At 40.9% G+C, this 27,037-nt stretch overlaps 1 protein-coding gene across 2 annotated transcripts in view; it reads right to left on the bottom strand.

Moving 5' to 3' along the window:
* The window catches only part of slco4a1 (solute carrier organic anion transporter family, member 4A1), a 34,374-nt gene extending 10,606 nt beyond the window's left edge, over positions 1-23,768 (bottom strand). The window contains exons 1-7 of one of the 2 annotated variants that reach the window (XM_047611442.1): positions 23,633-23,768; positions 11,775-11,930; positions 4,844-5,979; positions 3,507-3,597; positions 2,003-2,124; positions 1,809-1,920; positions 476-630 (exon numbers count right to left, since the gene is read on the bottom strand). In XM_047611442.1, the coding sequence (XP_047467398.1) occupies positions 476-630; positions 1,809-1,920; positions 2,003-2,124; positions 3,507-3,597; positions 4,844-5,690 (1,327 nt within the window). In that variant the 5' untranslated portion in view covers positions 5,691-5,979; positions 11,775-11,930; positions 23,633-23,768. Of the gene's footprint in view, positions 1-475; positions 631-1,808; positions 1,921-2,002; positions 2,125-3,506; positions 3,598-4,843; positions 5,980-8,283; positions 8,573-11,774; positions 11,931-23,632 lie in introns of those variants that run through there. The other variant, XM_047611433.1, reaches the window with a different exon arrangement.
* Positions 23,769-27,037: the final 3,269 nt, after the last annotated feature.

Here is a 27,037-nt window from a genome sequence, read left to right as displayed (position 1 = left end):
TCCAGGTTGAATTCTCTCATTCTGTGTCTTGCAGATATTTTGTGCTTTAGACTCCTTCACAGTTTGTAAACAGTGTGAAGTTTTTTGAGGGGTGGGGGCTTAGCTGGAGGCAAAATATCTCAGACACTATAAAAAATGGACAAGGAAACACATATTTTAGAGAATATATTAATACACTCACTCTCTGAGACAGTAACTGACTAGTATGTGATAAAACTTAAAAACTGAGTTTTTTTGACAATTTTTCACGGAAAATGCAGTGGTTGACAGTGACAGTATTCGGTTCAAGCTTCCCTCTCTTTTGCCTCCAGCTAGCGTTGTGATGTCACAGTGACGTAGGCCATGAAGGGGTCTATTTTGACTCAATTTATGTGGGGGGTTTTTTTTGTATGGTGAAACTGTTCTGGCAGCATGCAAGTAGAAATATAAATGAAAAGAAGAGTTTCCCCTTTGTGTTTTTTAATGAGTCACTTACCGAACCACGTGGCGGCCTCCGATGCGCTGAGGCTGAACTGTGACTCCAAGAACTTTGGACCAAACGTGGACATGCCAGCAATGAGGGTGGCCTCAGTGGCACCGGCCAAACACAGGAACAGGAAGGGGGGGTTCTTTAAGAGAAGCAGAACGGATCTGGAAAGAAAAGAAAAGAAAGAGTGTGTGGATTATCTACCTATTTAATCTTAACAGCGTGTGAACTTTTCTGAAGATAAACGCTGCATTAGGTCAGAAGGTGCCAGACTCTTCATCAGACTGCTGCTCTCCAACAATAACCTGCTGGAACAGCTCTGCTGGTGGCACTCAATCGCTACACCATAGCAAACAGCATCGCTGTGTGGACATGAACCCACTTCAGAGGATAACAAGAACTGCTCAGAAAAATCATCAGGTGGCTGTTGTCTTCTCAGGAGCATTTTGCATTTTGCCAGACTGAAAAGCAGGACCTCATGTGCAATAACTTGTATTTGTAGTTTATTCCTTTGAAATCACACAGTATTTATTGTCATTTGATTGTGGATATTGGTGGCTCTGTGAATAGGGTTTTTATCTTTTTATTTTCTTTGCACAGATGTACAATGCCAATAAAGCATTCATTCATTCATTCATTGGGATATATCATCATGTTACATAAAGTACTATATAATCTTGCATAATCCTCATAGTAAGAGATTACACTCTGGTTGCTGAGCTCATAGTAAACATGGTTGTAAACTGCCTGTGTCCTAAGCTTATTAACACATGGAAGGGGCTGAGGAGACTAGTATACAAGTCAGTTTCCTTCTCTGAGCAATTCTTATGTCTATTATTACACTGCTGCTTTTGTTTACTTATTTGCTCAGCTGATTTTGTTACTGGCTTTATATTCCATTGTTACATTAATGTTTTTGTTACACTGTTCCTTTTTCTTATTTTGCACTAATGACTTTTGTTCTAAAACAACTGTGTGTAGTACAATGGGAAGTATTGTAATCAGTTAATGGAAACTGGTTTATTTAGCTAAAATATTTGTCTTGTAAAGGCATAATAATAATAACTAAAGGCATAACTACAAAGTTATTCAATGATCATGACATTTTAAGTAAAAAGGATCAGTATCGGCGATACTAGCCCTGTATTTACTTGGTATCAGATCGATACCAAAGTTCCCAGTATCGCCCAGCCCTACTTGGCAGATTCTAACCCAGAACCTTCCCTCTGTGAGGTGACAGTGGATCAGGTTTTTTTCTATAGACTAACGTAGCGTTGAGAGGGTAGCTCGTACTTTGGCTCCAGAGACACCTGCTTTCTAAATTGGGAGTTAAGTGCTCTACCTCGGCATGTCTTTGACTGATTTGCCAAACTGAGGGTCTGATGCCGTCGTGTGACTTCCGTCCTTGAGCTGGTGAGCCTCGGACACCCGCATGGCCACATGTTCCTGACATCCTGCGAGAAGTGGAAGATGAGATAGGCGTCAGAAAGGGGCATTTAACCCTACGATGGGAGGGTGTGTTTGTGCAGCAGGTACCTGGTAACTGACGTGGGTATCCAAGAATGGGAAACGCTACTAATAAGGACGCTGCTCCTCCTGCTAGGAAACCGATCCACCAAGCTCCAACCCAGTGCGGGTTCTCCGGAGTCATCTCCGTCCTGCGACGCAGACAAACACACAACGTTTGAACCACTTCCTCCGAATGCTAAAACTTTGCACCCGATCAGGGGTTTTAGATAATCTTCTACATTCTTTTATTTTATTCTGCTCTGTCCTTGTCTCTTCTAATTAACTGTATTGCAATGATCTCTGGTCTATTAAATTCAATTGTACACTTTTCTGTTCTATGATTACGCATCCGATTTTAATTGAGTCAGTTTAGAGTCATTATGTTCTCGTCTGCTGTGTGAGTCTGTTATGTTTTAGTTAATTAATGTTCAGTGAACCGAGGCACTGGGATTTAAAACAGTACTTTTTTTTACTAGGATTATTTTTATTTTTTAGTGGGATAAAACTGTTCCTGTGTTAGCTGGGACAAACACAGGCTAAAAAGTGTTATTCTATGCAATCAAGGATTCACAAACTGTTCACAAACTATGATGGGAAATCAAGGGAGGGCGGCACAGTTGGGGGGAAATGTCCACGTATTTTTAAATTTTTGTTGTGTATCACATTTGATACGTCTGGCATTTATGGTAATTTACGGACCACGTTTTTAAAAAATTTTGAACGAATCTGGAACCTTTTCCTTTTCTGTCCTTGTTCGGGAAACGATGAACGATGAACTACTGTTTGTATGCTCAACAAAAATATTAATATATTGAATTATTGTCAAATGATGAATAAAATATTTTAATAAAAGTATTCTTTTCTATAATATCCATTAAAATATTTAAAATATCTACTTATGTATAATAAAAAGTATATGTATTTTAATATATATATATGAATAAATATTTAAATGGATATTTTAGAATAAAATGAAAAATCATTTCATTTTATTTTTCCCAAACAACATTTCTTTTCTGAATTGTTAAATATACAGTATATTATGTTATAGAAAGACAATAATTATGGAGTGAATTAGTTTGAATTAGTCTGAATCACTTTATCTAAAAAATCCCCTTTCATGGAATGCATGGAAAAATTTGCAAAATAATGAATTTTTAAAAAAAGCTGTGTTGTGGCAGGAATAATGCAGATGCATCATGCATTGTGATAATATAAAGTAAAAACATGTTAAGTAATTTACGTTATGTAATTCAATTATACACTTTCTGTTCTACAGTTATCAGCTGTATTCTATTTTAAATGAGTCTATTTTAAGTCATTATAATCTCATCTGTTGTATAATTATGAATTATATGTTCTATTCTGGTGTGTTATTCACTAGTGAGTTCTTTATTCTCCAGTTTGCTTTTTTGTACTCGGGTCTTTTCTGGGGGGTTTTCCAGCCAGTTCTATTCTTTTATATAATAATCTCTTCTATTCCAGTTAGTTCTAGTCTCTTCTGTTCTATTGTGGCCCAAAGCAGACTCACGCGACGGAGATCTCGGTGTAGATGTTGAGGAAGTATCCTCCCATCAGGTAGCCCGCTGCTGGACCCACAATGGCCGCCGTGTAGAAGATCCCTGAGGAGCGAGAGAGATCACAGACGCAGGGCCAGGGTGTGTCAGTACACTTCCTGTTTAATGTTTACCTCTTCCTGTTCCCAACAAGTTAAAAAGGCCCCATTGTTCGGTTCATGGGCTCCATATCTAGAAAGCTCAGGTCTCAGAAGATCAAGAAGGCTGGAGGTGAGCATTTTCTTTGGATTGCTCCGAGCAAATACTAAATGTTGAGGATGTGTGTTGTTTATACACAGTAAGCGCTTTTACTGGCATCTAGTCCTGTCTTTATAGAGGGAATTTAAGGTAGTGGTAACAATCTGATCATATCATATGTCAAGCATTCGTATGTTCAATATCCTTAAAGGAAAATCTACATTTACAACAATATTTGAGCCTGCAAACCCTGCAAGACCTTTTGCCTGCATTCGTAACATCATTATAATAATGTTTGTTTGCAAAAAAATGTTTGTAAAAATCCTCATTTAGGATATGTAAGTGTTAAAATAAGTATTCTTTAATTAGCCATTCTAATAATTATGGTGCACCAATAGGTAGAAAGGTTCTATATAAAAACAGGACCATTTACCATTTACCATTTACCATTAGACAATAGTTTGAATAGCTAACTAATAAATAAAGTAATTTGAAAACTATTTGTTTGAAAAAAAAATTGTAAAAACACGTTATTTGTGCCTTTCTGAATACTGTTTTCAGGTTCAACTCCACCCCTTATTCATATGTATAAGATCAGTAACAATATAAATGATATTCTTGCTGTAAACTTTTCAAAATTGCCCGTGAAAGTAGCCATTTTGGAGATGGCTGCCAAAAGTCTGCTACTGTCTGCAGAGCATTGATAACCAGGGAGTATTTTTCAGGTAAGTATCGACTATGTGGCCAGTGCAGAGATCTCAGACACTCATGTAACAAAGTGAAGTGTTCTTTATGTGAAAAAGTAACAGAACATATAGATTCAAACCACTCAGCTGTGATTACAGCACACTATCATCTTTTTTCTTTTGTCATCTACATATGACTCACATACATTTTCATGTCTGAAAGTAGCTGTAGATAATCTGTGAATTTTGTCACCAACTAGAATTTTTACCTCAAACATTTTGATTCTTTCACTGTAGAATAAAAAACAAAACTAACCAAAGAAATGCTGCTGCAAAATCGTTTTTTTCATATTCAGAATTATATTCAAATGCAAAAAAAAAAAAAAATCTTAATGATTAGAAAAGAGATTACTCCCTCGAAGCCTTACCTATATAAACAGGCGCATAGTTGGAGTTGACGTTCTCGTCCAGGTACGTGACCCCTAACGTGTAGAGAGGCGTAGCACCCACACCGTGAAGAAACTGGCCAAGCATGAACACAAAGCGGTAGCTGGACAATCCTCCGTGCTCCTTGCCCTGACATGGGCTGGTACGGTTCGCGGAGCACATCCCTGTCTGCTCGGGCACACTGACCATGTAGGGCGCCGTGGTGAAGTGAGGCAGGGCAAACACCAGAGAACCCAGCGCCATGATCAGCACACCCCATCCCAGCCAGCGGGGCTTGTGTCCGGTCCCGCCAAAGTAGCTGACGAAGGCCAGGCAGACGCAGGCGGCGATGTCGTAGGTGCTGGCGATGAGGCCGGCCTGGTAGCTGCGCAGGTCGAAGCGCCGCTCGATGGAGGTAACCACCGTGTTGATGAAGCCGTTGATTATCATTCCCTGGAGGAAAGAGGCCACGCAGAGGAAGAACAGCACCCAGCGGGGGGTGTTGAAGACCTGGATGGCTTTGGGAGTCAGAGACCCCCATCCACAGAGCTGATCCGAGTCACTGGAATTCAGCGTTAGCTCAGTGGGACTGTCAACGTGAGATCTTGTTTCGGTTGTGCATATGGGCCCGGAGAGCGTCGAAGCCCTGGTGAAAACGTGGGGCTGGAGTGGGTCCTCTCCTCCGAGGCTGTCGGGGCTTCTGGGGCCAGAGCCTAGAGGGCTGCCTGTCCGGGAATCCACAGGACTAGGAGTGTCCGTCAAGGGAACTCCACTAGGAGGGCAGTCCTGCAGGTCCAGGAGCTCCTGCTTGGAGCTGAAGGAGGCATCGGCATTGAGCAAGACAGGCATCGCCCCCTCTGAGGGGCTCTGTGGGATGGGGCAACAGGGGTCTAAGAACCGAGGAGATGAAGTGATACGTCTACCATCAGCAAAGTAGTAAAACTGAATTTGTTGCAAATCTGTTCTTGGAGTGTATCGTGCACTTCATGGGTCCAAACGCTGATTAAAATATCTTTTTAAGTTGCTTCAGTGGCTGCCCCTCAATCTGTAGACATGACGGTTCAGGTGCTGCCGTTTATCTGTGCGAGGCTGTGCAGCGTGGACGGACGACTTCACACTGGTAGAGAGAAATGGCATCCTGTGGAGAGAAACGGAAACTGATTACTGAAACAACACTTTCAATAGATGCGTGGATGGATGATGCATGTGAAACTGAATGACTGACTCACAGATGCAACGAAAAATTATTTTTTTCTTTATTGCAAGATCTGTGATCTCGGCTGTGGCCGCTACATGCGGTTGTGTAGGGAGACAAACACACACACACACACACACACACACACACACAAGTTTTTCCTACATCATGAAGACGCCTGACTAAAAGGTGATTTGTGGGGACCCCACTTTCTCAGTAATGTAAGGGCATGATTTCAATTCACAAAAGTCACACACATGCATCAACCTTGCCTTTAATTAATCTTAACTCCATCCCCTGTGCACACCACCACAGGCGAGACTGAACTTGGCCTCCAACAGCGTGCCAGGACTAAAACTGCTCTAATTACCAACACAGTCTACAAAGAATAATGAGATAAAAAAAAAATCACACAAAGGCTCACACAAACAGCTTACACCAGTAATGAACCATAAGCAGAGGTCTCACACTCCAGAAATAACAAATACAGACCACAGGTTATGCAAAATTTCCACGCCCCTCCCCCTCCCCTGTTGGTGGAGCAATTATTCTGTTATGACTGAGTCACAAGTACTTTTAGCATTACTAACGTTACTTCAGCAGAGTTACTGACTACCAATGTTTCTTGAAAGTGTTCTCTCATGACACTTGAATTACAATATGTGACAGGTCATTGAACAACACATGGTACATGATAATGTCTCTCATTGAGCAAAAAGTAATTTCCGGAAATACCTGGGTAATGATGTGGTGTCTCCTGTGCTCCACAGAATGTGTGCAAACTTGTAATGTTATTATCAAGCATTTGTATTGATATGTGGTACGTAGGTTTACTTTTATTCAGTCTGTCTCAAGGTGATATCTGTGTAAGGAGAATAGTTTATCCTGCTTCAAACTGTGAATAATATGGTTCAGATTTGTGTCTTTGTAATTCATTTGCAGCACCAGAGTTCAATAGTTAAAGTTTGGTGAATTATTCTCTGTTTGATCCATATTTGAGATTGGACGTTGAGGAAAAAGATGGATAAATAGAATAATATTTATGGGCGTTACACCTGACATTTCACATTAGTCAGAATACTGCATTCAGTATCTGACCAAGTAACATTGCCTTTACTAGCAGTGTTCACAGGTTTGCCTGTTGCAGTGATTTCAGAGGATCAGTTTCACGTACTCAAAAAGCACATTTTGATTTTACGAGCTGTTCCTTTATCGTTTTCATAAACTATGACAGGAAAACCCCAAAGTTCATATATTCTTACCAGTTCAAAGATAAGTATTGTCCACATTCCCATGAGGCAGTCGAGGCTCCGCGGTTAGATTTAGACTTAGACAGAGTTTAATGATTCACAAGGGAAATGACTTTGTCACTGTAGCTTCATCGCACATAAAAACACTCATAAAAACCACAATAAAGATAAAATAAAATGAGGAAGTAAGTAAAACAAACAAACAAAAAAATAAACACTGAAATCTAAGAATTACCTTTATGAACAAATATACAAAATATATTTTTCCCCAAAAAATGTTATAAATCACATTCATCCAACTCCAAGAGTTCTGGACCATCATATTAAACATTAGCTTCTTTAGGAGCCTTTATCTGGGACGACTTCTCCAGAATCTTATATTACAGAGATGGTTATCATGACCCATATTAATGGTAAATATAAGTTTCACGTCTCACTTAACCACCTCCCACACACGTACTGTATACTTTAAACAAACAACTTAACTTTCTACGCAGAGTTTTCACATATATTATGTGTGTGTGTTTGATGCGAGTGAGTGTGATCCGAACAAACAAGTTAACCTTGGCATTCCACAAAAACATAATAAACCTATAACAATGGTTAAAATTTAAAGAAGTACAAAGGGTAACAGCGCACTTCAATGACTAAATGTTACATAAAACGAATGGAGCTAAGGAACATATCTCAGGATGAACTAAAGCAGCCCTACGAGTAAATTAAGCTGGTGTGTTATTACAGCACAAACCTTTCCATCTACGAGAGGACGCCCGTTATGCAATTTGCCGTCCCAGTTGAATTACTTTGCAGCTGCACCAGCCAAAGTAGGTTTTCATGCAACTTCAACAATGTGGTCTCTTCTTTTTTATCTGCTTTTTCATACTGCATTTACTTGGTTTACTTTAATCACATACAGTACATACGTCTAACTGTCCAACTTTATCACAAAGACACTTAAGTGAAGCCGATGGCATAAATCAAATTATCAATATCCTACCTCCAAGTGCAGCATAACCAACAGGTCTGGCGAGTGTTCATGAAAGTAGATAAAAATAAGCATCGGATGGAGCTGGAATAACAGAGACAGGATGGAGAGTCGGAGTTAGGTATCCATGCTTGGTCCTAAGCCCGTCTCTTAAAGCCTCTTATACTCTAGTGCTGAGGCAGCACATCATCAAATGGGAGGAGAGGGAGTTCTCCCAGCCCACATACAGTAATCCACCTGTAACGGCATTTTCTCAAGTTTTTCAAAGAAAGTAGAATAGAACACTTCGTTCATTGTCCTGTAGCACACGTATTGTTCTCTCTGCCTTTGTTGTGCATGACTAGTGGGTCACGCTGACCACGTAAAAACATACGCAAAAATTAGTTAAGAAGAGAGTGTGGATAAGTTTTATGGGTATGGACGTGACCACAAAGCAAAATTGGACATCAAATTGCACTGTCTGTTAACCATTAGCTTATAACATGGCTGGTGGAAAGAATTGTCAACCTGACTGAGTGCAGAATGTCCTGTCAAAATAAACATAATATGCACTAGTCTGTGAGCTGTTGTCTGATCGCTCCTGATAGCTATGAATAACATTTTTGAGGGAAGCTTTGGTCCAATTAAAAACTCATTACATTTAATTGACAGTTGGCCAAATGAAGTTAGGCCTTGTTTCCTGTCTTCTGAGGCCTGAGGATGTGGAGTTGTAGGGGTAAGATTTTCTTGAATGGACACAACTGAGAGAAATCAGAGAGTTGAGACACTGGGACTGGGTTTTAAAATGCACCCTGAGGGGTCAGGGGGTGGATCAGAGTATCAGGTGATAAAGAGGTGATCGGAGATGGGAGTGTCTTGAAAGTTGAACCGGGTTGTTCTGTTAACAATGCGCTAACTTTTAAGTAACGCCTTCCTGCCCGACTGTTTTTCTGAGGCCATAAATGAATGTTTTTGATGTTTTCTTAATTCCGTCCAATCCTATTCCACGTATCGCCTTTTCATTTTTTGTTTTCAAAGTGAGATCAGAGCGAGGAACTGGATTATTAATAAGCAACATAGGCTGGCCTTTCCACCGCGTCCTTTATCTTCACAGCAGAAAGTTATTTGCTTTGGCATGGCGACGCTTTCCCCCTCTGTGGTACACAAAGGCTTTTGAAGTATCAGGAGGAAGTTTCTCATGGCGTTATTGCAACACACTCAGATGAACTCTGAACTGTCAGTCTCTCGGAGACGACCTGAAATGTCACTGCAGAATATCTTTAACCAGAATATCTTTCTAGTAAAACGTAGCACAGGACAAGAGACTTTTTCGAGAACTAGCTTGTCACTGCAGGTTACCCCCAAACACCAGGTAACACCATGTCCATGTGGAGTTCATATAGAACTCCTCAAGAAAGTCTGGATTTAGGGCATAACTCTGTATTTGTTCCCTGACCTAGGTTTGTGGTTGGCGCAGGTTCATAAAACCAGGAGGAACAACTCCTACCAAGCAGGGCTAAGGACAGGTACTGGTCAATTTTGAGAATTTTTTTGGCTATTTTGCTTCATTAACATGTCTTCTATCAAACTAGTTTGAAAAAAACGGTCAAAATGTACATTTAGGTGTTTATTTCATATACTTTATCTGGGATGCAGCTCTAGTTTGCTCCTAATTACTAAAACTAATCTTTCTAACTCGATTAGTTTTTCATTTTACTCCCAAAAACATGACGAAAATTGATTTTTTTGGACAGTTTTTTGTGATTTTTGAGTGATAAAAAGAGATATCCAAAAATTCCTCTGTAAATACCTGGAAATCTAACACATTAACAAAAGGAAACAAGAATTTTGAACCCTGCTTTATCCATTACTCAGATTTCTGTACTGGAAATGTATGCAAATTAGCGCATATTTAAGAAAATAACTCATCATTTGCATATTTAAATAAAAATTTACAGAAAACTTGTAATACAAAAAATATTGTATTTATGTAAGTAATCAACTGGAGAAGTTTTATGGTGATATCTGCTAGTTAAAAATTTCACCCTGTTCACCTGTAGAGTCTCGTCATAATAATCAGTGGGGTAACTGGAACATCTCTACCTGAAGCAAGTAAAAACTGTCTCTGGGAGTTAAAGTAGCTCCGTAATAGGGACTTATCTGTTCTGATTCAATTTCACACTCTGATGGCTAATGGAGACACTTGAAGAGAACAGTCACTTCTAATGTGAGCAACACTTTACCTTTCTACTCTGGTTTTCGTTTCTACCTTCACTACCTTCAGCCGAAGCCCTTCACATCCAGGCCTGTTTGTTTTTCCAGAAACTTATTATTCTCCTAGTTTATGAAACAACACAATGTCCATAAACTGCTCACATGCAGGACTTGTACCATTGTACCAAAATATACATGAAACACAAAGTTGCTTGTGGCGAAAGAACAGACGACATGCATGAAAGAAGAAGAAGAACGTAAACGAAGTAATCATGAAAGTGGGCGTCAGACTTGTAGTCGTCAGCCAGGGCAAACCAGGTAAAACAAGACACACAAACTCAGAGTAGATATCCCTCTGCCTTTGCTCCTTTGCTGTCCAGTTTGTCAGCCTGTATTTCTATTTCTGGATTTATTGTAATCTTTCACTTGCGTACTTACCAGCATGTGGCATCGACCTTTCCAGAGCAAACATTCTGACTTGTTGGAGCAGGAAAAAGGCACAGGTGTAACTGATAGCGCTCAAAATGACTGCATTCCAGTCGGTGGAGGTGGCTCCAGCGTGCTAATATGTGATACTATTGTTCAAGTAGTTATTAGAGACTAATACCAACGCTGGTTCACTGTCCCAGTTACAAGTGACATTTTATGGAACTGGGCCGTTGATAACAACATTAGTTTCACCTGCGATTTTCCTATTAAGTCAAAAGGCCATGAAATGTCTGCAAACACATGAATGTCAGGTTTCTCCGAAAATATCTCTGACTTTAGATAAAATCCTTAATGTTTCTTGATGAATTACTTCATGCAAGTTTTATGCTGCTTACAACGATCAGGCGTAACATTATAACCACCTTCCTAATATTGTGTAGATCTCCCTTGTTGCCTCCAAACCAGTTGACACTCATCAGAGAATGGACATGGACCTTCTGAGGGAGGCCTCTGCTGTCTAGAAACAGGATGTTGTTCCCACATCCCACAGACACTCGATCAGTTTGGGTTCTAGTGAAGCTGGAGGCCAGGTCAACTCCTTGTGGGTGGGAGTGTCTGGTCTGGTCTAGAGTTGATGCTACATGTCTAAGAAACATCCACACCAATAAGCGTAATATTATTTGGATATCTGACAAAAAATGTGACATAAATGTCAAATCCACTATACTACATAAAGCACATCACCCAGGAGAGGTCCTGTCTGTTGTTCCAATCTTCCCAGTGCAGGAATCAGTCATGTTACAGTAGGAAGCATAATCTTAGCCGGGGGGGGGTCACAGCATCAATGTGCATCAATGGGATGGGACAAAGTGGGCACTGACCCGCTAATGCTCTTCTGCTTGGCTGCAGCTTTGAGAGCCAGCAACAGCTCGTCCCATGTTCAACAGGCAGCACCGCTCATTTACCCCTCGGAATGAAGTTCTGTCTTCTGCACCGCTTGGTCCCGTCTCTTGTCTCTGTCCCCTTTTAGGATTCTGCTAAAAAAAAAAAAAGAAAAACAAGATGACAGCAAGGTCAGGAACAAGGAAACAGGAATAGCAGCACAGATACACCCCCTCTACGTCTTTGTGAAGTGAAGCTGAAGCGACAGCAGTGTTGAACAACATCCAAAGCAACATTGAGGAATTTAAACAGAAGAGTAACAAAGCAGTGAAAGCAGCAACTATCAAATTATCTAAATTCATTTTGTGTAACCAATCAACTGACAAATCCTTCTGACTCTTAGTAGGGCTGGGCGGTATGTATGTATATCGCTGTATTTATTTAGTTTTTTTGCATGCATGAGCACATGTTCAAAATACTTTCTTACTGGTTGAGAGAGCAATTAATGCAGTAGATTGACTAAGGATGGACTATTTTACTGTGATGATGGGTAAATATTATACACATATTATAATATACACATATTTAAACTGCTATGTCTTGTTCCCACAGGTACAGGTAAATCAGCTTCTGCCTTTATATAGGGTAACGACTTCACATCAGTATTAACCCAACTTAATTTAGTGACAGCACTACTCAAGCTGTAGGCAGGGTAACTCGTCTGGCTTCTGACCACCAGTCAGGGAGGGTTCCTGCAGCTGGGTTGGAAGTAGAGTCCCGTCAGTTGTGGGCGCTTACCCCTAATGGATCTGTGCACTTGGTACGTGCCAGGTTAGGATTAAAAGGCTAGGCTGTAAACCCTAGGGACATATAATAGTTTCAAGTCGACTCAATGGACTAGCGTGACCAAAAAGAGTTAGGTGTTAGAGCTACCATGAAAGTTACCTACAACTTCCATCAGACAGATTGTACCAAAATAGGGGAAATAATTCTCAACATAATTCTTCTGATGTTTTAGAGTCAAATTTTACTTGCAGGTTCAGCTTTAGCATTGCAACAGCTCAGAAATCAATCAAATAACCAAAATCAAATAATTGTTGTAAAGGTAATTATAAAATCAGATAATCAGTCAAAAACGAATAAATTATTGTTGAATCAACCATAAACGTTAAAAATCAATATGGAAATACTATAAAGAATAACTTATGAGCTGGATGGATGAAGTAGGGGAATGAAAAATGTCCAAAATCTGTCCAAAAATCATTTTACAGAAGGAAAGGCGTCAAGCGCATTGCACGGCCGATGCGGCCACACCCGAATCCAGTCCGTAACTCTCACAGTGAGTTGGTAATATAAGGAAGTTCCTAATGAACGATGTTAATGTCCTTCGAAAAGTATCTTAAAATTCTTGCATTGTAATACAATATGTCTCCTCAACTCAGTACAAAGTCCAAGAAGCAGAAATCCAAAATGCGAAAGATAATCCAATCTTTGAACAGAACTATTAAAGCCAAAATAACTGCAGGGGAGTTGGTGCTGTTCGTGTCCGAGGTGGAAATCCCGTAATACACTTCTGCATTTAATCCTTTATACTCTTTATTCTAAGACACATCCTACCTCCAGTACATTATCATGACTAAGCATCATGCCAGCATCTTTATCCAATAAGGGTCTTACCCTCATGACTTATTAATCAATACTTCGGACATTAGGTCATTTACTGTATCTTTCCACCATCTGTGCCTGGGCATACCCTGACATGGCCCAAGGCCCATAGGCCTCCACCAGTTCCTCTTTTTACCCCACTGCCTGGCAGCCATATCCTGTTTTTTTTCCACATTCTGCCCATGATTTCGCAATCATTGGTCACATTTCTTCAACTAATATTTATTCAACTAATATATTTTATTCACTAAGAATCAGCACAATAAATCAACATTACTCAAAATCATTCTTTGAAAACTTATTAACTCAAGTTCTAATCTACACATAGTACCATACTTCAGGCAGCTGGTTAACTGAGATCTCAACTCACTAGACACGCCCTTCTTGAGATCGCAAGTTGCCTTTCGGTGAATTCGCAGCTCAGGATCCCTCATATTATCCTAGGGTCATCAGATATCAATTCCAAAACATCAGGGACATACTCCTCTTGCGAAGTTTCCATTCTCTCAACTCGATTCTCTGGTGACTTGGCAATGGAGGCTTCCTTCTGCCACTCCGTCGTATGCAGCTGGTCCAACAACTCCGGTCACAGTTGACGCTCCACAGCCTCAACCATCCCTTCCCACTCTGAATCATCATCCTCGTTTTCCTCCACCACACCAATAGGGGTGGTGATGTGGTGATGTCCTGCGATGCTCCCTCTGGCTCAGCTGACCAGCCTCCCCTGGATCAACTCCAGTGACGGTTGTCTGGGTTCAAACATCTCGATGTTCCTCCTGACTCTCGAGGCTCTTGTTGAGGAGGTGTCACTGGCTCAACCTGGAAAGGTGACGGCGCTCACCGTGCTCCTGCTATGAGGATCCTTCCATCCAAGGTATGGATAGTACCCAGACGAGACACGTCACAAAACTCCCAGATCCCGGTGTCAGTTGGTGAGTAAATGCCTTCTGCCACGAGCCAAGGCATCCAGGACCCTCCCCTATTCCAGTAGGAGCTCCAAATAATTATCACATTCTCCTTGAGCTCTATGGCCATGTCCAGTGGTACTTGTGGGTTGATTAGGCGATTAGCTCCCCGGAGGACGTCATGGACTGCATACAGGTGAGGATCCACCATGTAGCACCTGGAACACTGCATCGCCATTCCCAGATTCCACAGACAGCCTGCATCACTCAGGGTGGCCCCACACCCGGACCCTTGACTCCAGATTTGATCAGTCCTGATAGAATTGGCACTGGTAGCACTATCCCTATTCCAATTACTGCATATGGCAGAGTCATTTTGATGAACCAACAAAGTTCTCATCCTAGAGCTAAGGCCCCATCCTCAATCCTCTCCAGGGTCTCCCTGGGTACTTCCACAGCATTTTGCAACAATGTTCTTCCATACAATTCCGCTACGGTGCAATCATGGCCATTACATTATAGCCAGTGTTCTTGTGGGATCTCGCAGGTCCCATTGTTGTACATCTTGTTAGGTCCAACCCATTCAAATCCTTCAAATTCTTTTCCCTCACACAGGCTCTTACATAATGCATGCTACTCCAGCCTGGTCAACTCTGCTTTCTTCACAGCAGGCACCAGTTTCCCAGCGATTTGTCGCCTTCTGGCCATTAAGCCTAACAAAGCTTTCAATTCAGTTCGATTGAATTAAATTTTATTTATATAGCGCCAATATCAATACAAATTGTCTCAAGATGCTTCACAAAAATCAGCCTGCAACCTCCAGAGCAGCCCTGAGGGTGACAGTGGCAAGGAAAAACTCCCTTTTAACAGGAAGAAACCTTGAGCAGAACCCAGCTCGTATGGAAGGACCCATCTGCCGAAGGTCAGCCGGGTAGAAACAGAGAATATATAGAGAGAAAAGAAGAACAGAAGAAACAGATAAACTTCTGTCATAGATACATACATCAAGCTGAAGGAAACATATAGGATCTTTCACACATCCTTTACCCCACTGCTTTGTCCCCTGCACTCACTGCCACTCCAGACTGCTTTGCTTCTGTCTGGTCATTTTACCAAAGAGATGGATGTTATTCTTAACCCAGGTATCATAAGTTCCATCATACCACCATGCACACACTCGGTCCCAGTCATTGAGTGGTTTCTTCCTTCTGCAGCCCCCACCACAGTCGAGTCTTATCAGACTCATCCCATCATAGCGGCCACTGCTCCAACTCCCCCTTCATGGTGTTATGGCCCTGCACTTGAGAGCAGTTATATTTCCAAAATCCCACCTACCAGGCCCCTGCCTGTGTGATATCACATCCAGGTGACGACCAGCTGGGGGACCTGGTCCCCTCGCCCTGGAAGTTGTCTTTCCCATCCTGGTCTTGCACCATCCTACCACCACCATCCAACACATTTATCGATTTTATCAAAATCCCCTGGAGGTATAGACCATAGATCCTCAGGTGTTGGGATCTTCTGGACATACATTTTCGGCAGGGGTGGACCCGCTAGATGGTTCGGCTGCGTCGCAGTGTCAGTAGTCGCTCTCAGGTGGGCCGCTGTCTTCCTCCAAACCCATGACAAACTCCAGGGATTCAGGACCCAATAGTGCTGCTCCTGACAGGCAATAGGCCCCAATTTCCAATAACATTGATCATGGTTAAAAGCCTTTTCCCTCATGCACTCCTCTACTAGCAGTGGTTAGATGCACAGCGGGAGGTGACCCTTTGGTCCCAGGTTCGCCTCCCGCCCTTTCCATGGCTGTGATGCTCTCTGGTGTCCTGAGCAAGCACTTCACTCCCAATTTGCTGCCTGCCCACTGCTCCGACTGTACACACTACTGTGTGAACAAATGGATGGGTCAAACAGCAGGAACATAAACTCCCCTTGGGGATCAATACAGTACACATTATTATTATTATTATTATTATTATTATTATTATTATTATTATTATAATTATTAAGCTGATGAAACCCGTGGTGGCTTCCCCTTGCTTGGTCTCAGCTTCTCTGGTTTCATCACTGTCACCATAGAGTTACTGTCAGGGGTCAGATAGGAACCCTCTGTTGTGTTGTTCTCTCCCTTTGCCTCCTCAACTGCACCCTCAGGCTTGGGTGGCTCCCCCAAGTATATCACCACTGCCCCAAGCGCACCACACTGAGTCCAGTCTGTAACTCTCACAGTGAGTTGGTAATATAGGGAAGTTCCCAATGAACAATGTTTACGTCCTTCAGAAAGTCCTCACATTGTGGGACAGTGTTTACCCTGGTTCAAATCCCGAATCTGGGGGCCTTTTCTGCATGTCAATTAATGGCTAGAAAGACCAATAAAATAAATAATAAATAATAAAAAAAATAAAAATAAAAAACCCTCGCATTGTAATCCGATATGTCTCCTCAACTCAGTACAAAGTCCAAGAAGTAGGAATCCAAAATGCGAAAGATAATCCAATCTTCAACTGCTACGCAGGGGGAACACAGAAAGAACCTTTAAAGCCAAAATGGCACTGCAGGGGAGTTGGTTCAGTCCAATGCAGCGCAGTCCATGTCCAAGGTGAAAATCCCAAAATACACTTCTGCATTTAATCCTTTATACTCTTAACTCTAATTCTATAATCAAATACACCGGTATATTAAAAAATCACATAATGGAAAAAAAAAACGGTATTTGGTATGAACCAGTATACTACCCAGCCCTAGCTCTTAGTGTACAAATGTATTATAAATGCATGTTCCTACTGAGAAAATTAATGTCTGAAATAGTCCTCCTGTGTGACAAATCTTTCTGGCACTTTGAATGCTTTTAATTTGTTGGGGAATATGCACAACTAAAAATACTATATCTACTGATGTGATATGAGCTTTAAAGACTGGGACTCAAGATTGCCCACGCACAGCTCAAAACTAACGGCCTGAGCTGTGACAAGCGGGCAAACACACTCCCAGATACAGATAGTTAATATACTGTAGTATTAAAAAAAAACTACACCAACCGAATGTGGGCTGCATGCAAATAGTCGGTGTGCAACTTCTGCATGACCTTTTATTGACTGTCATCAGCGTCAACAGCTACAAACCCGTCAGGGTAACTGAAGGGAGCTTCTTAATGGAATTAATGTTGCATATAGGTAAAATGCACCCTGAGGTTGATAATGTAATTATAATGTAAGTGAAGCCAGCTCAAGTTTCATGCCCTATCACTGGATCCCAGTGACATTGCATTGCAGCTTGTTGCAGCCAGTCCCTTTCATTCCACCATAAACTGCATACTTCAGTCTTTACAGCCCTGTATCTGCAGACATAAACACATACTGTATAGTTGCCATGCATACATCAACCCACTGGCCTAATTCTCACAGGCACACCGTCACATGAGACCTTGCTGCCTCCTGTTGGTGATGAAATCAACTGGAAGACGTGGCTACGTTTCAAAATGCAAGATTGGAGTCGTGTTTACTGTCACTTTAATGGCACTGGCAAATTAATAAAAACATGAGATGAGGCTTCAGACACAGCAGCCCCATCCTTGGAGACTTTAACTGTGTCACAGTGGACTCTGTGGACACGGTCAAGTGTGTGGATTGTGCCACCAGAGCAAACAGGAAAATAAACCTTCCGTATGCAAACATGAAGGATTCTCAAAGGACACCTCTACCACTGCTAGAGACATCAGACCACTATCTGGTCCTGCTCCAGCCTTAGGAAATGGTCACCTGAGGGACTACTTCCATTGCACCTACTGGACTGTGGCTGCTCTGCTGCTATACTATATATTTTACTGTATATTTTTTCACATTCTTGCCCATGAAGTTAATTTTGCTTTCAGACACATTCCTATTTTTATTCCTGTTCATAGAACTCACAGTGTGTCAATCATTTCACGAGAAGAGGTTTAAAAAATATTTTTTTTTCCATGGGCAACATTAAATATCTTATTACTACTTATCTTATACTATTAACTGTACACAATATCTACACATGTGAAGCCAATCCCAGCTGTCATTTGGTAAGAGACGGGGTCCACCCTGCATATGTCTTCAGTCTGTCTCAGGGCTCACACAGAGAGACAGAGAACCATCCACAATCACACTTACGGCTAATTAAGAATCACCAGTGAACCTAAGCAGCATGTCTTTGAACAGCGGGAGGAAGCCGGAGTACCCGAAGAGAACCCACGCAGACACAGGGAGAACATGCACATGAGTTCAGGGAGAACTCCACACAGAAAGGCCCCAATAAACAAAGTTTATTTATCCTGTGCAAAGGGTTAGGATTAGGATTAGGGTTAGAGTTGAAACACGTGTGTGTGGTGGCATAATTTCTAAATCACATGGCGTCTCCAGGTAAAACTAATCCTGTGGGAATGAAGATTTAGTCTGATCTTTATGTTTGGAGCCAATTCACTTAAAATCCCACTCTGAGTTTGCTTAACTCAACTGAAATGACTTTGAAATACACATAAAAGATTTTTGGTTTACTTTTGCATCAAAATAAACATGATTATTATATAAAGAGTAACTTATCAGATGAAATTTTTACTATAATTATAATTATCATGACATCATGGCATATACAATGCATTCGTGTATGCAGACTCTGAAAAGAGTTATAATGCAATAATTATACAAACTGTGATTTGATTTTTTTTTTACTTTTGCACTGAAGTTGTGGAGTAAATACATCCCAGAATACACAGAACTCATGCCGGTTTTAAAGAAAGGCATTGTGAATAGAAAACTTGAAGTTGTTTCCAAACTTTTGGTCCGTAGTGCATTTATTTTAGCATATTGTATATTTTTCTGAACATACTTTGCATATTTCATAGATACATAGATTTCATAGATAGATTCCTTCACGTATTCCTTAACTGCAGGGGTTTATTTGTCTGTCTGCACTGCTAAAAGCTAGGCTTAGCGTTAGCAACAGCTCATCCTCTCTATGAATAGAATTCAGATATGTGACCGTTAATACATGCAGATCGGCAGTCAGACCCTGAAGGCACAAATTTGACGAGAGGATACAGGAAGAGACTCACACTGAACTTGACTTAGACAAATCAACAGCAATCTAAGCTAAACCAAAAGAGCCAATCTGTCTTTGTGTAATTCTTCACAAAAAAAAAGCCATTACCCCGTAGTGATGTGCAGTCTGCAGAGAGTGAGACAAGAACAAGAGATGAATCGAGCTTCCTTTTATAGTGCAGACTACGTGAATTTCGATATTGCTAAGAGAAGGCGGTACAAGCCAGCTCTGTGGTTTAGACCTAAACATACAGAAAGCATGGAGGCACCTGTCAGCATGTCAACCATATAAAAGGTTGAACAAAGACCACAAACAAACCACAATCTGCACAATGTAGCAACGTATTAACACGTGGTGGCAGGATGTAAACTGCAGCTTCCTGGTAGTCGCAACCGCATACTTAAAATGCAATGTTACATAGAAGAATAAGAACAATATCTATATCTATTTATATATATAGTTTTAGCAAAGGCTAACCCAAGCTAATGGCTAATGTCATGGTTTAAAAGTTGTATAACTCACGGGCCACAGCAGAGTCTGGGTTAGTGAGTCCTTCATCGTTCTCCGGCCTCCATCTGTTTCTGTGAACTGGGTCGGACAAACTCCCCAAATAAAGCTGCATTAGTTCTGCACAGTGCTCGCCACAGCTACCGAGGCTGACCCCACACTGGCTGTGAAATCACTCTGGTGTCATTAACAGAGATGTGATGTTCCACGTTTGGGCACGCTGTGTGCTTTTTTTCCTTTTTTGTTTTAGAATATCTGAGGATCCTTATCCTGTTTGTGGCTACGAGAGAACAGAGAGGACACGTTTTATCCTGAAACTGACGGCGGAGTTTCCCTTTCACCTTTTTCCCTTTGACCTCGTGAGTCTCTCTTGAAGTATAGAAATGAGCTGGCGAAGTGAAAAAGGAAACACGCTAGGATTATTGGTTCGTGTCACTATATGATTATGTATTTTTGTCTTTTTGTAGACACGACATTAGAAGTACGTTAGTCAGGTCCCCTTCTCCTTGTCTTGCAGCAGTGATTAATAAGTGTCTGTGGTTAAAAATAGTTTTAATCAGCAAATGGGAAAAGGTTCACTTTGCTTTTATTGATTGCCTCGGTGAGGACTAGTCTGATTTAGAGTCTGGAGGTTTTGTGAATCAGCAGACAGAGCTCTGTGCTTAATCAAACTTCCCGTTTACTTATAATAATAAAAAGCCTGTTGTACAATGGGTGAGTGGCCCATTTGCTTCAGTTAACGTATGTAGAACTACACTTCCTCAGTTACTGAACAGCGACTTCTCATTACTGCAGTAGTTCTCATTTGTATTTCAGCAAAAAATATAGAACAGGGTGAGAAACAGAGAAATATAGAGGCTATGCATTGACATTACTTCCTCCCTGAGCAGCAAAAACATGGTGAAATGTGTCAGAAAATACTGAGAGACCCGGAAAAATGTGGATTATCAGATCAAATTAAGGACAGTTGGACTTTGACAATGACCCCTATGAACTGTCAAATAACAAATGGTCTGTGCATGTTAACACGTGGCCAGAAATCAGTTCTCCTGATATTTATATGGACCTGATTTCAACACCAGGAAACAATACACTGATACTAAAGTATGACCTTTTAGTACTTTATACAACACAGCTCGGCAGATCGGCTTTGTACTAGAGGAATCCCTTATTTAGAAAAGTGGATTAGCCTCAGTGTCAGTCAGTTTCAGTTCTGATAAATGTAGCTAAATAAAAGATGCTAACGCTAAGAGCTTCACTGAGAAGTTACGTTAGTCATAAAATACTGTAGCGTTAAAAGGACGACGAGGAGTGATCACAAATATTCAGTTTATTGTTTTATTGTTATTTATTGTTGGAGCTGAAATAGTTACTGTCGACTGTAACTACACCAAAACAACAACATCAACAAACTTATCTGACAGAACCTCCAGAACGTAACTTAAGAAGTAATTTAAGGTCTGACTTCATCAATAAATACAACATAAACTATTATTACCTGACACTAAATGAACCACAACACCAGGTTTCTGTGCCTGGATTCCAGTTGTTTCTTCTAATGCAGTGATACATTTACTTCTCTTTTATCTCTGACCACTTTTCAAATCTGTTGGTTGAGTCAATCACACAACAGCTTAATTAGTTTTTACAGTTTAGACGCTATTAAAGCCGATGATTCAAACTAATGCTGCTAATCTCCACGCTCAACTGTCACTTGTTGCCGTTCGGTGGCCGTAACCATGGAGATTATCTTGCTGTGATGTCACGTGCATACCCTCAACTGACGCATCGTTGCCTCGTGAAGTACGATCTAGGATGGTGGTGTGAGCATCGCATTTGCAAACTGCAATCTGTCGATGTTAAAAAGTTCCCGTAGACTCGGAGGCGACCAAACTCATGCACAACATGCCAGACTTACATGCCTCTGGAAGTGTTAACACTTTGTCCCTCTGCCACTAACTCTGATACTTGATCATATGACAGTGATGTTAGTTACAAACTGAATCCTCCTTCAAACCCGACAAACTCTTTTGAGTGTTTTTATGCTTTGAAAGTTAAAAGCACCAAGAGCAGAGACGAAGCTAATGAGCACATGTGTTTTATATATTCTTATCTACTGGAGGTCACATCGTTCACTCGTTTCCAGCTATCTGTCTGGCTCCAGGACCCAGGCTTTAAAACAACACTGGAACACAGCAGAACGTACGACATACACCGATCAGCCACAGCATTATGACCACCGACAGGACAAGTGAATTCAACAATTTAATGTCCCGCTGGGAAACTTTTGGACCTGGTATTCATTCATGTGGATGTTACCTAGACAGGTAGCACCCACCTAGACCAGGCCAGACACCCCCCTCACCCCATCCACCTCATAGCAATGACACAGCAGCCGGATGCAGCCTGACACTCACACACACACAAAAACACTCTTAAGGAACAACTAACAAAAAGAAAAACATGGCCTCTAAATTCACTAGATCCCAAACTGATCAAGTATCACACACACACAGTTAATATTATGCCTGATCTGTGTATAAACGCACTGTGTGGCTGGATGACATGTTGCTTCAGCTGTGGCCATTGTGGAGGAGGTCTGACCTTTGTTTTAGGCCCCTGATCTGATTTCTCTCATGCTTTAACAGGATGTGCTGAGTCAATGCTCCAGCAGCCCACACTCTCTTTTTCATTTTTTGGTCAGTCACTCATACCTGCCTCTCTAAAATGTCATTTCCTCGGCAGCGCACACCGATCCTGTAGCCGTGGTGGCTATGAAATAAAACATCAGACCCAGGGCGTGAAATTGTGGAAATGACACAGAAGACATTAACTGTAATTTTTAAGTAAAACTGAGCTGATATTCTCATTAATTTGTCCACTAGGGGCCACACACTTCTATTTAGAGGACACTGACACCAGGAACTAAACAAGAAATTACACTTATTCTTCATCTTACTCCTAAAAAATTTACATTTAAACATTTCCACATTGTGCATGTGTTTCTTTGCACTAAAATAAAAGCAGCTATCTATACGTTATTATGCTGTTACATCAGACTACTGACCCTTGAGATCAAATCAGCATCCGACGGTAGCTATGTACAACCACAGACTAGTTCATTTAAACCTAGAAATGCTCCTCTGGGGCCCCTCCTCAAGGGGATCCTCCGCTGACACATGAATAAACGCTGCACCTGTTCCTGCAGATAATGACTTTAAATTTCATGGATGACGATACAAAATAATAATATAATAAAAAATAAAGCCAGACTGAGGCTGCACTGAGGAACAGAGGCAGTCCGGTGTCTTTGTCTGTCAGGGGCGTTGGAGGCTTCTCTCAGTAGTTAGACCATGCCCATGCATTACACAGAGCTCAGTGTGAGGGATTAATGCGAACAGATGCGGCTGATGATAAAGTCCTTTTGTTTATCCACGTTACCCATTCAAGAAAAAACATAAAAAATAGAGAGAGGCTCTGAAATGTATTTACTTCCTGATGGCCCACGATGCTGCAGACTGAATGCAACCCGACAACGAGACGATGGTTCCAGCCACAGACATGTGCACACATGATGATCACGCCGTGGAGGATGATGATGAGGATGAGGATGAGGAGGATGATGGTGATGATGAGCAGCAGCAGCAGCGGCGGCGGCGGAGGACCCGCATCCTCCACCGTCACCCGGTCACACGTGAACCAAACAGGCTTACCTTGACTTCATCCGCCCGCTTCCTCTCACATAATGTTCAGGCATTCAGGTCCTGTGAGGAAAAAAAGCTAAAAGAAAAAAAAAAGTGTAGCCTAGCCTGTTAACTGCAACGCTGCTGGTTAGCATCCCTCTTTTATGGAGCGGTCCAGTTGTATGGAGGGTGACTGGTGCCACAAAAAAAAAAAAAAAAAAACCTCTTCTTCACATAATAATAATAACGATCTTCTTCTTCTTCTTCACTTTTTCAGTTTATTATTATATTAATATTTTATTGAAGCAAAACATGTTCAGTTGTGTGGAGGCCAATTGGTGCCACTAAAATAAAAATAAAATATATAAATAAATACCCTGTTCTTTGTATCATTATTTACTTTTTTTTAAAGAAAACTATTAATAGCACATCAGTAGCATAAGCACAAGGAGTGGTCCTTTCTTGTCTAAAATTCATTTTAAAAAGAATTGTATATAAGAATTCAAAAAAAGAGAGTTGTTTTCTATTTTGTCATATAACTGAATACAAAATATAGACAAGTGAACTAAACAGACTGACTTCATCAGTCTGCTGTGAGAAAAAACAAAAAGCTAAATATATATATATGTATAGCCTAGCATAGTCTATTAACTGCAACACTGCTGGTTAGCATCCTACTTTTAAGGAGCGGTTCACTTGTTAACTGGTATGGAGGGTGATTGGTGCCACTTAGACGAAATACAATATATACTATGTTCTTTATATTATTCTTGTTCTTCATGTTCCTAATATTATTATTATTTATTTTGTTGAAAGAAAACATGATGCCACCAAATGAATATATATGTAAAATAAAATATATCTTGTCTCCATATTGTTATTATTATTATTATTATTATTATTATTATTATTATTATTGATAATAGAAAACGTGTAATAGGACATTAGTAATATAAACACATGGAGCTGGTCCTTTTTGGTCAAAAACAAATAAATACAAAAATATATATTAAAAAAAGAAATTAAAAAAATTAATAAAGCAGGGTTGTAGTGCACATGTATCGAGGGTGATTGGTGCCACTATGATAGGAGCAAAGAGAGAAGTTTAGAGTAGTTTTTGTTTATTTTTTTACTGAATGAAAAGAGGAAGGTGAAAGGTGTGATTAATGTAAATAAATCACAATAAAAGCACAGACGACAGACGTGTTTGTTCAAATGTAAGACAGACAACCACACTCCCATAGTCAGCATAAATCAATATATTTTGATTTATTATTATTATTATTATTATTATTATTATGTAATGTACATGGTCAAGGTTTGGAGAAAGACACACTCTAAAGGAAGACTGCATGCAGAACGAAATGACACATACATTGTCTTTCTATTATTGTTTCTTCTGCTTCTGTCTTCTGTTTAATTTCATTGTTTGTCTTTAAAATGTAAATACTTTAAGAATAAAGAAATATTTTTGACATTGCACCTCACATTATGATACCTCCTGTCCAGTTAGTTCTAATTAGTAATGAAGTCTAAAACCATGACAGAAACAAAAAAACATCAGGTCAAACACTGACACCTGGTGGCCACAGCAACAACAGATTACAAATACTCATGTAGTGAACAAATGCAGCAGTGCAAGACTCATATATAGCATTAACAGTAATACAAATAAAGCAACATATAGCAGTAGTGAAACAACACTGTAGATTGAGGAATGGCAGAAGACAGGAGTACATACAGCACATTATAAAGTCTAATAGTAAAAAGAACCTGTGGAATTAACAGTAGTGCTAAAAATAAAACCACCCTTTACCAGGATTGTGTTGTGCTTCAAGTGGTAACACCGTACTTGTCCACACGATGGCAGCACCACACAAACCTTTGGCACAAGCCTCCAGAAGAAGAACCACATGGTTGCAGCTTAATAGAAAATGAAAGTATTTTAAAGAAGTCATATAAAGGATCAGTCATCTGGAAAATTAAATTCATTTAATTGTCCTTGACGTATTTAAACATTTAACACCAGAATACACAGATCAGGCATAACATTATGACCACCTTTCTAATGGTGTGCAGGCCTCCCTTTTGCCCACACAACAGTTTTGACTCATCAGGGGATGGACATGGGCCTTCTGAGGGTGTCCTTTGGTGTCTGGCAACAGGGTGTAGTTTGTCGGGGGGGTCTTTGAGGGGAGAGGGGCCCTCTGTGGATCATCCCACAGATACTTTATCTGGTCTGGTTTAGGTGAGTGTTACATGTAACATCAGCTTGAATTAATGCCAGGTTTCCCAGCAGAACATTGGATTGTTACAAGATGGTTCAATGTTAATTACTTCTCCTGGCAGTGGTCATAATGTTGTGGCTGACCGGTGTATTAAATAACCCTGCTTAGACAGGAGACAAATGACTTTAGTCTGAAATAAATATTTAAGTCTTGGCATGGCACGGTGCGGCTTTATCTGATGTATTAAAATACATAACTTTATTTTGCGGTATCTGGTTGCACGATAATTACACTCTAAAACTATTTCCTTGTTTCCTGGTAGTTGTCTGTCCTGTCTGTCCGTGTGGATGCAATGGTTAACGCAGATGCATCAGAGAGAGCTCCAACTTCTTGGGAAAAGCCATTGTCTGCCTGTGCCATTAACAACTAACCACACGTCGCCCGAGCGTTCAAGAGGGTTCGGCTTCTTTTCATTTCTCGCTGGGAGCATCTGAAGCAAATAAAACGCAAGCGTCGTGAGACACATTTTTCCAGAGACGCGTCCAAATGAACCTCGCGGCCGATTTTTTCGAGCGGTGCCTTCAGACAGAGAGCGGCTCCTTCGTCTGTCGAAACAAGGCAACAGCTGCTGGTGCAACACAAACACAGTAGGGCACGCGTCCCTGATTCATTTATGGAAATTAGATGAGGGGCCGTGACGGTGCAGATATCCCACAATCGACCTCCTCCTCCTCCTCCTCCTCCTCACACTTTGTGCTTCATCTCCTGTGAGATTTCACCCCATTTTGACCCCCCGTCCCATTAGAATTGGAGATCTTTCTCCGTCTCCCTGGAGGGAACGTTCACCATCCGTTATTTTTTCTCCTCTCCCCCTTTTGTTCAGCCTTCACCCCCTATTTTTTTTTTTGTGTAGCCCTGTAACGGTAGATCCCTCTTCTGCAGCCTTCACTCAAAACATGACACCCCCACAAAAAGGCAGATTCAGCCAAAACCGCTTTCTGTCAGCGGCACCGATGGGTTGATGCCACTGAGAATCGTTCCTTCATCATCTCCGTTTTTTTCCTGCAGGAAAACGTGATTCTGAGGATGCAAAGTTTCCCCCTTTCATCTCTTCATATGCTGCATACATAACGCAGCTTACTCAGCTGAGGGGAAGGGGACAGAAGGAGCTGAGTGTCTGCTTGTCTGCAACAAACCCTTAATTCCT

Source organism: Mugil cephalus, chromosome 1 (assembly GCF_022458985.1).
Source record: "Mugil cephalus isolate CIBA_MC_2020 chromosome 1, CIBA_Mcephalus_1.1, whole genome shotgun sequence".
Taxonomy (NCBI): domain Eukaryota; kingdom Metazoa; phylum Chordata; class Actinopteri; order Mugiliformes; family Mugilidae; genus Mugil; species Mugil cephalus.
This window is presented reverse-complemented; position numbering and strand designations above follow the sequence as displayed.